The following is a 12,578-nucleotide window of genomic DNA, read 5'->3' as shown; positions in this document are numbered from 1 at the left end:
ATTTGGTCTGTTATTGGAAAGTTACATTAGCTTAGCCCTTAAATCAGATCCTCCTTTTAACATTTCATGAACACGTCTAAACACTGGCCTATGACTGGTTATCTCTCGCCAATGCAGAGTTAGTAATCCTTGCATCTATACTTTCTAAACTAGATTACATTTAGTGATTGCTTTATGGCCTACCAGGTAAAACATTCTATAAATCTCTTTTGCAAAACACTTTCATATTATATTTCACATACAATTCCATTCCTCATCCTAGATTCTTGTGGAATAATCTATCACTATATAACATAGGTGCCTTTTATTATTTACAAAAATGCTGAAACATGTCAACAAAAATGATTAGGGGACTGGAACACATGAGTTATGAGGAGAGGCTGAGGGAGCTGGGATTGTTTAGCCTGCAGAAGAGAAGAATGAGGGGGGATTTGATAGCTGCTTTCAACTACCTGAAAGGGGGTTCCAAAGAGGATGGCTCTAGACTGTTCTCAATGGTAGCAGATGACAGAACGAGGAGTAATGGTCTCAAGTTGCAGTGGGGGAGGTTTAGATTGGATATTAGGAAAAACTTTTTCACTAAGAGGGTGGTGAAACACTGGAATGCGTTACCTAGGGAGGTGGTAGAATCTCCTTCCTTAGAGGTTTTTAAGGTCAGGCTTGACAAAGCCCTGGCTGGGATGATTTAACTGGGAATTGGTCCTGCTTTGAGCAGGGGGTTGGACTAGATGACCTTCTGGGGTCCCTTCCAACCCTGATATTCTATGATTCTATGATTCTATGTACATCTTTCAACTGAGTCTAGCCCATGCAGGTCAATGACTTCCCAATTCCTTTATATACAGTTTTGGGCTCTGAAGCCTAGATACATGAGCCTCCTATTCCTTAGTTTAAGACCTTTGGGTTTGAACCTGCCTCAGACCTGGAACTCAGTTCTTTATTTTCTCTCTCAGAACAATGCTAGGTGTAATTTTAATGCCAATTCTAAAAGAATGTTTTCCCATAGTTTCAGTCTCACTAAGGATTTGGCTTTGTTTTTAACTTAGTTTGATTTTTCAATAAATAAAATGTAAAAATGAAAAACATTTTGTGTAGATTTCTCAAATAAGATTCAACATGTTCCTTGTTTTATAACAAGATAATAATGAGATAGCTGTTCCCAGTAGCATAGATGCAGTAGTGAAAACTCTGTGCAACAAATTGGCAGGGAGAAGGACTAAATGACCCAATATGTAGGTCTTTTTCAACTCTAGATTCTATGATTCCTGACTGAGACACAAAATAAAAGAAAAAACAAAGAGTACTTGTGGCACCTTAGAGACTAACAAATTTATTTGAGCATAAGCTTTCGTGGGCTAAAGCCCACTTCATCAGATGCATGCGGTGGAAAATACAGTAGCAAGATAGATATACAGAGAACATGAAAAAATGGGGGTTGCCATACCAACTCTTAATGAGACCAATCGAGTAAGATGGGCTATTATGAGCAGGAGAAAATAAAAATTTTTGTAGTGATTTCCCCCCCCCCTCCTGCTGTTAACAGCTCACCTTGATGGATTGGTCTCGTTAAGAGTTGGTATGGCAACCCCTTATGGCAAACGCTTATGCTCAAATAAATTTGTTAAGTCTCTAAGGTGCCACAAGTACTCCTCGTTCTTTCTGCTGATACAGACTAACACAGCTACCACTCTGAAAATAAAAGAAAGCACGTTCTAAGCCATAACAACCGTTTTATTTTTATATACTGCCACTGACCAAGAGATGCTGTTTTGAGGAAACACTGAATTCATTGTGTTAAAAGTACTTTTCCCCATTATATTGCATTAGCTGTGCACAAATTATTTTATTTTTAAATGTGCTGTATAACGGTTCAAATTCCATGAAGGTACTAAAAAGTGAAGTCTATATTGCATTAAATAGGCAAAAATATTCTGCCATACATTAAGGCCTGGTATTATTGGTATATTAAGGCCAGTTATATTGGTATAAAAGTCCCTTAAAGGAACAGGCTATAAAGTATAAAGCAGCATTAAAGCACTATAAATGCACACTAGGCAGGGGGGTTGGACTTTAAACTATATTGGTAAAATTAAAATAGTACAATTTGTGTGTACACATGCCCTTAGGTATACTTGCCATAAATTCTGTTTTTTCAGAATCCTAAAATATCATAGGACCATAATGTTCATACTACAGATTATTCATCAAATAAGGTGGTGCAGCAGGTTAGTATACAAAACAAACTTGCCTTGGGTGTATATTTTACAATGTTAACACTTCACATGAATGTAATACATACAAAGTACACCTTGAACAGGAACTAAATCCCAGCAGAGGGAGGAAGAGAGGGAAAAAGAAAGAAAATAGAAATTCAATCATGTTTTCTCTTCCTAAATTCCTCTTTAACAAGCCATTAGAAATGCGGACTTTGGTCATAAGAGAAGATATTTAATAACCATATGTTCCTATTTGTACATATAGAAACTATGTCTTTCCCACCATACCTGGGCACATTAAGCCAATAATTTAAAAACTCCATTTCATAAAAAACTTAAATTTACCCACAACATAAATTACATTTTGATTAGATAGCACGTTAAACCAATTTTCAGTAAGGGAAACTTATTGGGAAATTACAACTTTCTTCTCAATTTCAAAGAAAACATACTGAAGTAAAATAAGGTACTAATGATATTACTAGTATATCAGCCAAGTGACCCACTGTCCACTTTTAAAAATTAAATATATATTTATTATGAACAGATGGTGGCCAAGGAAGGTATCAACTCTGTCTCTTAGCCAGAAGGTCAGGTCATGGCTGAGAAACCAAAGAACAATTGCTACTTTGCCATCCATAAGATGAGACATTACATTTTTCTTTTCTAAACATGAAGCTAAATGTAAAATAAGAACAGCTTATTTACAATAAGAATTTTAGTGACCTCTTACATTTTTATCAAAGCGAAATAGCTACACTTATCTCACTATCATAGATTGCTTTATGTAGTTTCTAATATTATTCAGCATATAGAGCTTTGTTGATTACTAGTGTTATTAAAAGCCTAACCTAGAAAATTACCAGTAAATACCAAGAACAATGATTATTTAAACACACATACTTGTTTTTCTAGAATCCAGCAATCACTTTCAAAAAAATGTTTGAAAACCTAAATATGATATGTTATGCTTCAGGGAACAACCCCTCCTTTTAAAATGTACCAGGGTGCCAATTACCATTTTTAACATTTATTATTCCCATAATGGTAAAGCACAAGTAATCCTAAATGTAAACTTAAATATTTTGTTACATTGTCTAGTTTGTCAAAAAAGTTAACCTTGGGGAAGGCTGCAGAACGAGACTTTCGATGCAAGATTCTTCTTTGAATACTTTATTGCACACTTCCTAGTTCATTAGAATGCCAAGACTATGCCAACTCTCTTATTTGAGATATCTGTCAAGACAGAAGATGAGCTTGTATTTGTGTTTTTCAAGTGTTCTTAGACCATAAGGATCTGATGAAAAAAACTTACAAGGCCCTTTTATTGCTGTACTGTACAATCTGACATAATAAATAAGTTTTTTAAAAGAATTATTTTAACTAGTAAATATATAACTTAAAACAATGCATAATGTGTCTTTTGATTATAATTTGATTTAGTATTGTTTCAATTTTGAGTTAAGATACATCTTTTAAAAGTTAATGGCTACAAATTTTCTATGGCTACCCATCAAGATTTTGTAGTGCTAGTAAATAAAATATCTTTTCAATTCATAACACTATGTTTTTCCTGCATATATTCCTTGCAGATGAACTGATTTGTTCACACGATGAAAAGGGAAAGAAAAGTTTTAAAAATGTTGGATAAACAGCTGTACATAGTATTTAAAATTTAAACACACTGAAATACAACGTACGTAAACACTTTTCTGTGTACTCAGAACATACTGCCAGTCTCTAGTCATGTATACGTCATATTTCATGAAACAAGAATAGGAAGTTTGAACACTGGAAATGTAAATGGTGAGTCACATTGAAAAGAGGGGGATTTCAAAAAAAATGCAACATAATATCGGTTTGAACTATTAGTGAAGTAAGCTGCAGTACACCCTAATATTAATATTTGCTAATAAGGGATGTCTTCTCAGTCTACCTGCAAGGCATACACTGTTTTTTTAAGTAGTACAAACTCATCTTTAAATTACCAACAATTAATTCCTAGTGGCATATTTGCATAAATCTGTTTCTTACTTTGAAACTTTTCAATGAATCACAAAAATCAATTGAACTTGAATCTTTAAAGAAATTGGTAATGAAATGATACACTTTGCCTTATATACTTCAAACTTTATCCTTGTTTATGTTTTGTCTTGCTTTGTATGCATACCCATTTTATATGTTTATGAGTGAGATGTATAACCATATGTATATAGTACATAGGCTCAATATGTATAAAATCTATCATATGTGTTCATACACTGTATATGAAGACTATGATGAGTATTATGTAATACTGCAACTTTTTAGGGTTGAAAACAAGGATAAGGCAGGCAAGAGGCATTTCTTTAATAGTAATAGCTGGCTGTTTGCCATTAGTTTAGAATCCACATAACAGTAATAAATGACCAGTATCAGAAAAATGAATCATTCCAACTTCAGAAATAACCCTACTGCAAAGTTATGGCAGTATCATTTCTTACCTGGTCCTTAATTTCAAGCTCCCTTACAGTTTTTGTTCTGTACTCTCTGTGCTTCTTTTCTGCCTCATCCTTCTTGATTTTGGTTTGATTCAACTGAAAACGCATTTCTCCACACACCTGTTAGATTACACAGACAACATGATCTGTAGCTTGTGGAACCCACAGTGTAATGTTCGGTAGTTAGATCTTTTGGTGCCCCCTAGAGATCGTTTGAATCTAGCACATTTTTATTTACAGATATTTTAAGACTACATACGGTAAATGTTTTTTATATAAAAAGGTGGATCTGGAATCCTTGTATTGTCATTAACTTTGAAATATGCAGTGCCGGCTAGATTCAATTATATTTGGATCAAGATTTTGTAAAATACTTACGCTGTCAATATATGTGCTACTAAATACATTTAAACTACAGTTGCTATTTATTAAATTTTCTTCCATTCTCTTTTTAAAATCCAAAGATATTCTAGGATCACACTTTCAAATGCTAAAATTAAGGGATGTGTTCAGGCACATGATTTCCTGTTTTGCCATTTTTTTTCTCCAGGTAGGAATGAAAATCTTGAGATTGCACTGTAATTATTTTCAGAGTTCTATTGAAACACTATATTCTCATTAATAGATTGAACATAAATTCCTTAACAGCAACAACTTATTCAAATGTGTACATGGACACTGAAAAAGCCAAAAAAGCACCCAAAGGACTTATTTTGGGTGGAGAGACAGCGAGAATTCGTTTTCAGAAAGGTAACTTATATTCCATTCTGGATCCTGACCTCTTCCAGACCAAAACATTTGATGATGTTCTCTGTGTTGTCTCCCACCTCAATCTATCCCAAACTTACAGGGCCAGGGCCAGTGGAAGTGTTTGCTCTTCCCCTCTCTACGTTTTGGGAGCGGGTCTGTCTTCTTCCACATTCACAGTCCAGGGGTTTAGTGGGCCCTGTTTGATGTCCAAAAGCAGAGGTTTTGCACAGGATCTCTGCCTCTCCTTCCCCATTTAAGACAATAACCCCCAATTTGTGGGTGACCGTTTCAGGTTAACAATTCAACCTTAAATGCACACTCAAAAATGTTATCCCCCTGGCTCCTTCCAGGGGATTCTACTTACCCTCTCCTAACACTTCAGGGGTGAGAGCTGCCATTCTTTCCCTCTCAATCTACCTTTCTCCTCCTCATTCCCTCTGTAACCCCCTGTGAAAGGGCAATATCAGCAGAACCCTGATCGCTGACATTACTGCAGCTTCAGCTGGAGTCAACTATATACTTTTTGTTAGGTGATTGTGAGTACCTGAGTGGTAATCACTGGGCTAATGAGGTAATTGGAGAGAATAAGTGGAAGGACCAGGAACAGGAAGCAAGAACCTCAAAAGGAGGCTCAGCGGGAAGCTTACAGGGTAAGCCTGGGTTGAGGAGTGAGGTCTGCAGGAAGCCTCCCCTGGCTGTAAGCTTGCAGTACACGGTGTTACTATGTAAGAAAAGAATAAATACACACCTTGGTAAAAGATAACCTGGCGTGTGTTTGTGAGTGTGAAACCATACGAACTGACCAGTCACAGTGCAGTTCACCGGGCAGAAACGGAGGCACAGTGTAACACCCACTCACATTTTTCTCTATACTCCCTCCCCCATGCACAGCCTCTTCTTAATTGCTCTCTATATTTTCCCTTCATTCCCCCACAGTCTCTCCTCTTTCACAGTCTCCTTCTGCCACCCAAATTCCCCTACCCATCCTATTCCCGTCTCTTCCCAGTGTTCTGTCTTTTTAAGAAAAAAAAAACAAAAACCCACAATAGAATACAGGAAAATCTAACTTCTGAGGGCCAACTGGCTTCAGTCCTCCTGCAAACAATGAGACAGGATGGTCCTCTTTACAAAAAGCAGCCTCACCTCCTCATTCAAAGAATGTAGTGAAATGGTGGCAATCTTCACCAAATACAGCCTGAGAATTCAGTCCCATTGACAGTAATGGGAAATGGGTTTTTTTCTCTTTTTTTGGGGGGTGGGGGGACTCAAGAATTTAAATGCCAGAGAATGGGAGATGAGAAATTAAAAAAAAAAAAAATCTGAAATTTAATACAATGCTAAGAGTTGCCAACTCTGCCTTTCTGCCTCCTCTTTTTCATCAGAAGGGAGACCATAAGACAGGCTTCTTTCTCCATTTCACAGCTGAGGAGGAAAAAAAACTAACTGCATCCCATCCCAATTCTCAATATGCAGCTGACAGCTGAGGAATCAGAGGTGAGGAAAAGCTGACCAGAAGCTCATGCTACAGTGCCCCTTAGTGGCCAACAGAGCAAATTGCTCTAAGAAACTGCAGCTAGCTGCTGAGAAGCCCTCTGGCCTTGGGTTTAGAGGGCAGGCACATATCTCAAATGTCTATTTCAACAGACATCTCTCATTTTAGTACTAAAATCATCTACAGTCTACACAAATTTGGTGTCCCCTCACCTTTATTGCTGAAAACTTTTTACATCAAAATAAAGAATGATGCTGAAGCTACAAGAATTATTTACACTAAAGTAAAATCGATCCTATAGTATTTTATTTTTTCTGCTTGAATTCTTTTTTCCCTGTCTCATTCTGGGACATACAATGCATCCCACATTTGAGCCTGAGAAGACTGAATGGTATGTAGGTGGCTAGGACCACCAAAACAGGGGATTTCAGTTAAACCAGGATAGTATTTATATACAAAACCAATTCAACCTAAACAGCAGAAAGAGGCCTTCTTAAATGCATAAAACTAGCACTAGTATTACGAAGAACAGAAAGTCTACAGAAAAAAAATAGTGTTTTGAATTTTAACCACAAAATAAATTCATGCTACTCTTTACTCATTTTAGCTCTGCAGAGCCAAAACAGCTATGGAAGAGTGAGTTGAATCCTGTTCTATCCCCTGTATCAACAGAATTATTAATTAAATGTTGATTGCATAGTTTTTAAAGTGATTTTGCATGGACCAGAAAAAAAATAAAAGCTCAGATGTGATGTAAGGTTGTAAATGCTATCGGAAAATTTTTGAGAACCCCACAATTAAATATATAACATTAAAATTTATGTATTTTAGACTATTTAACCGCTTAAACTATGTTAAAGAGGAAAGAATACTGGTTCACAACATCATGCACCAGATTTTCATAATACAAGTGTTTTGTTTTCAGAAAGCCAAATTTATCAATACCTTCTTTTCAAATATGTTTTATAGAAAATACACAGTATGAAGCATTTCTCACCATGTGATCTTTCAAACCACGATAACAAGCAAATACTCATTTGAGATTGTCTCTACCTTATTAACTTCCATCTCCTGAGAGGTAAGTTGGTTTTGGGCTTCCTCTAGCTGGTTAGCTATTGAGTTCTTCTCTCTCGTAATTTTCTCTAAACGAGCCTCCAGTGTCGCCACATTCTGAGACAAAACCATCACCTGCAGAAAGAGAAACACTATAGTGAATTAACCAAAAACCTTATACAGGGCCAAGTTCTGAAATCTTTACTCCTTGAAGGCAATGGGAATTTTGCCCAAGTACGTACTGTGGACCCAATGCTGCATTCCTTCACATCAAAACTTGATTTTAAGGCAATAGGAATTTTGAGTAAGCAAGAAATGCAGGCTTTACTTTAATAAGGGCTGCAGAATGATTAGAACAGCAAAGTTTATTTTGAAGTGATTTAAGTATGCATTTGAAATATTTTCAGTCAGCCAAACTACTCTACAGGACTTCTTAATATGCGTAATGATGTTGGAAGAAACCCTTCTTCGAGAAATGATGCAGATGTGTATTCCACTTAGACGAGTGCGCACCCGGCGCACCAGAGCCACAGAATTTTTCCTACCAGTACCTGTAGAGGAGCAGCGCTCATGCCAATAGCCTCTCCCTTGACTATATGAGGTGCTGCTTTCCCAACCCCCGTCAGTTCCTTCACACCAAATGCCCAGAGACTAGACTCTGATGCAGAGGAGACAGAGGATGGGTCATGGAATATATGTCTGCATCACATCTCTAAGAACCATAGCTACAGTAAGTAACCATTTTTCTTCTTTAAGCAGATGTAGCCATATTTTCCAGTTAGGTGACTCAAGCAGTTTTCCCAGAGGATGGGGCTCACAGCCTATTTAAACAAGGAATGTAAAACCACCTTCCCAAAGTCTGCATCTGCTCTGGATACCGTGGTAATGGAGCAATGGTTTGTAAACTTGTATCGACAACCAAGTGGCAGCCCTGCAAATATCCATTATGCAGATGTCACTTAAGAACACTACTGATTTAGCTTGCACTCTAATAGAATGAGCTTGCACCCAAAGAGGGGCTGTGGCCAAAGTGGTTTTGTATGCAGCTTTGATGTAGGAAGTTACCCACTTACAGATCATCTGAAAGGAGACTGCCCATCCCTTCATATGGGGTTTAGTCCTGTCCAGATAAAAGGCCAGACATTGTCTGATGTTCAATATGTGAAAAAGCTCCTCCTCTGGAGATTAATGTGGCTTAGGGAAAAAACAAAACAAAAAAACTTACAGGCAAGCATACCACCTGGTTTAAATGAAACAGAGATCCCTTTACACACAAATTTCAGTTGCGGCTACAACGTCACAGTCTTTGGAGAACTGTAAGAAGGCTCTGCCAGCAAAGCCTGCAACCCTCACACACTCCTTGCAGATGTTATCGCCATGAGGAATGCAAATTTTTGACATAAGGGAGAGGAAAGGGGCAAGATGCCAGAGGCTCGAATGGAGATCCCTAGATAGCTGCTCTAACAGTGTTAAGGTCCCACAAGGGAACCGGTTCCCGCTCCAGTGGATGGAAACTAAGGATTCCTTTCAAGAATTTCACCACCATGGCAGCGGAAACACCGATTTTCCATAAATGGATGAAAGGCTAAGATCACCACTAGATGCGTCCTCAAATGAGCTACGCCTAAGGCCCAACGACTGAAGATGCAGTAAATACTTCAAGATACCTAGTATACTGGCTGAACTCCATGGGCCAAAGACCACACTGAAAAATGCTTCCACGTTGCCGAATAGGACATTCTGATAAAGGGCTTTGTAGGACCTGTTGAACAGCTGCTGAACATTGCTCTTCCTCCTTGTTCAATCACGGAGCAGCAATGCTGTGAGATGTAGGGAAGTGAATGCACAATGCAGACTGTGACTGTGAATCTGTGTAAACAGGTTGGGATGGAAAGGAAGGGATATGGGAAGCTGAATTGACAGCATGAGAATGTCAGAAAACCAGCACTACCCTCAGCCATGCTGGGGCAGCAAGGATGAGGCTGGCGCAATCCACTTTCAGTTTGAGGATGAGCTGTGGAATGATTGGGATCGGAGGAAAAGAACACAGGAAAGCTACCTAGTAAATCTGTCCTTTTGGAGACCTTATCCTTAGGAGTGATCTTAAACCTGCCCTGACATCTCTATTGTTCACTGCGGTTACGACTAGGGAATTTGGGGGCAGATGGGAGTAAAAGCCGTCCTACACTGGGACAAAATAGCATTTCTCCATATGCTTTGCAGGTGGTGGTACTGAAGCCAGTGTGGTCTAGGGTGCATTGTTGATAGGGAGGACTACTCTCCCAGGAGCAGACAGCTTTAGGATATGCATTAACTTATGGATGTTCTCCTGAAGAAACTCCACTTAGAATCATAGGATATCAGGTTTGGAAGGGACCTCAGGAGATCATCTAGTCCAACCCCCTGCTCAAAGCAGGGCCAATCCCCAAGTTTTGCCTTAGATCCCTAAATGGCCCCCTCAAGGATTGAACTCACAACCCTGAGTTTAGCAGGCCAATGCTCAAACCACTGAGCTATCCCTCCCCTCCAATTGAATGTCCAGGAAGCAGCCACATTCTGCAAAAGGTCCTGATGGGCCTTAAAATCCTTTGCTATTGGAGCACAGAAAGAGCCACACACTGCTGCATCATCCTGGAATGAAGAGTAGGTGGTTAACTGGACTGGTGGAGCTGAAAGGGGCAGCTCCATGGATTCCGCACAGGGAAGGCTCACTGGTACCTGAACCTGCAGTGGGTCAACAGCTCCCACCACTGATCTGCCCGGTGACCTCACCTTAGAGTGAGCTGAGAAGTGCAACCTCTGTGATTGAGAAGTGTCTCACAGATTCCATGGAGGTCACTGATAAGGATAGGGCATTGGTGGCCAGGGGCCCCACTCGTGACTGTGAGATGAATGCCAATCTCCATAAATACTCCCCGATGTGAGTCGTGTGATAGAGAGCAGGGGAAGGAAGATCCCAACCTCAATACTGAGGAGCTTTGGGATTCTGGGGATAAAGGTAGAGCCACTCCTGAGGAGCAAGTAACCAGTCTGACTCATCCATCACCCAGAATGAGCCAGGGACCAGCACCGATGGTAAAAGTGGTACTGTTGGCACCAAATACACTGGTGCTGGAAGCAGCGTCAACCCCAAAGTCATCAGGGTTGCTGAAGCAGCAGATGGTGCTGAATTTGAGCTGCCACAGTGACATTCTTTCCTGGATGTCTGGCTGGTGGGTCTTGCCCACATGCTCAGGGTCTAACTGACTGCAGTATTTGGAGTCAGAAAGACATTTTCCCCCGAGTCACATTGGCAAAGACCCTGAAGGTTTTTCGCCTACCTCTGCAGCATGGGGCACTGGTCACTTGCAGGTTTAAATTAGTATAAATGATGAATTCTCTAACTCAAAAAGTCTTTAAATCATGATTTGAGGACTTCAGTAACTCAGCCACAGGTTATGGGTCTATTACAGGAGTGGCTGGGTGAGGTTCTGTTGCCTGAAATATGCAGGTCAGATTAGATGATCAAGGTGGTCCCTTCTGGCCTTGAAGTCCATGAGTCTATTGGTAGTGCTGACTGCAACAGTGCCAAGGAGTTTCCCTGGGGCAAGGTCCCTTGCACTGAGCCCAGTACAAGTCTTGCTCTGCAAACCATGGAAGGGGAACATCAGAGTGTAGTGCCAATGGACCTAAGGCTTCAGCGGCCCATTCACCCAATGGGGCTGTAAATGATGCAGCCCTGGCAAAGTCCTGGACCAAAGGAGATATAGGGATGGAACGGCAGAGATGGTCTGTAGCCACCTGGCATGCCACTGATAGAAATAAGTCAATGCTGGCATCACCCTCATCAGTACCAGACTCAACGAACACTGTGGGGCCAGAACCAGAGTCGACGGCACAGGGTCTCTAACCTCCCTACTCAGTACTGGGTAATGGTTAAAGGCACCCCCATGAACCCTGTGCCAGTCCAAGGTCTTCCTGGGGTAGGGGGAAGAGTACCCACAAGACCTAGAAAGGTCTTGATTGGTCTTGTGTGACCTTTTTCTCAGCACACTAGACGGGGGATGTTCTTCCATCTCTTTGGAGAGGTGCACACTCCGGAGTGCAAAGCAGCAGCACTCTAGGAACCTGAGGGGAACCTGCAATCCAATGGAGGGCCTCGGTGCTATAGGAGGCCTCATGGCCTATTCAAGCAGGTGCTGCTTTAGGCAAGGGTCCCTAGCCACCCGAGTCCATTTCACGAACAATCTACAGATTGAACACTGTTCCTCGACATGGGCCTCACTCAAGCACAACAAGCATTGCATGCGGGAATTGTTGTTGGGGATTGTTCCCCTCACATGACAGACAATATTTAAACCCCTGTGAGGTTAATACAACTAACATTAATCTAACTAATACTAAGTGTACTAACTAACTACACACAACAAGAAAAAAAACAACAACACTAAACTAGTGAGAGTTTGTGAGGTTAAGATTACCCAGTTCTCCAACTCCAGCCATGGGCAGTCACAAGGAACTGAGGGGGCTCAGGATGGCACTGCCTCATGTAGTAAGGGGAGGGTCTATGGCCACGAGGCACAATGCCACCCCTGTATGATACTTCTA

The 12,578-nt window shown here is 40.2% G+C and overlaps 1 protein-coding gene across 11 annotated transcripts in view; it reads right to left on the bottom strand.

Moving 5' to 3' along the window:
* SDCCAG8 (SHH signaling and ciliogenesis regulator SDCCAG8) overlaps window positions 1-12,578 on the bottom strand; it is a 155,702-nt gene that overhangs the window by 103,193 nt on the left and 39,931 nt on the right. For 9 of the 11 annotated variants that reach the window (XR_012158166.2, XM_073338251.2, XM_073338253.2 and 6 more), the window contains 2 exons: window positions 7,992-8,126; window positions 4,700-4,816 (listed from right to left, as the gene is read on the bottom strand). Coding sequence is in view for 10 of the 11 variants with exons in the window: in XM_073338251.2 (XP_073194352.1) it covers window positions 4,700-4,816; window positions 7,992-8,126 (252 nt within the window). In the remaining variant the exon portion in view is untranslated. The remainder of the gene's footprint in view (window positions 1-4,699; window positions 4,817-7,991; window positions 8,127-12,578) is intronic. The other 2 variants (XM_073338254.2, XM_073338256.2) reach the window with 2 other exon arrangements.

This window comes from Lepidochelys kempii, chromosome 3 (genome assembly GCF_965140285.1).
Source record: "Lepidochelys kempii isolate rLepKem1 chromosome 3, rLepKem1.hap1, whole genome shotgun sequence".
Classification (NCBI taxonomy): domain Eukaryota; kingdom Metazoa; phylum Chordata; order Testudines; family Cheloniidae; genus Lepidochelys; species Lepidochelys kempii.
The sequence above is the reverse complement of the archived record's forward strand: the minus strand, read 5'-3'. Positions and strand labels throughout refer to the sequence as shown.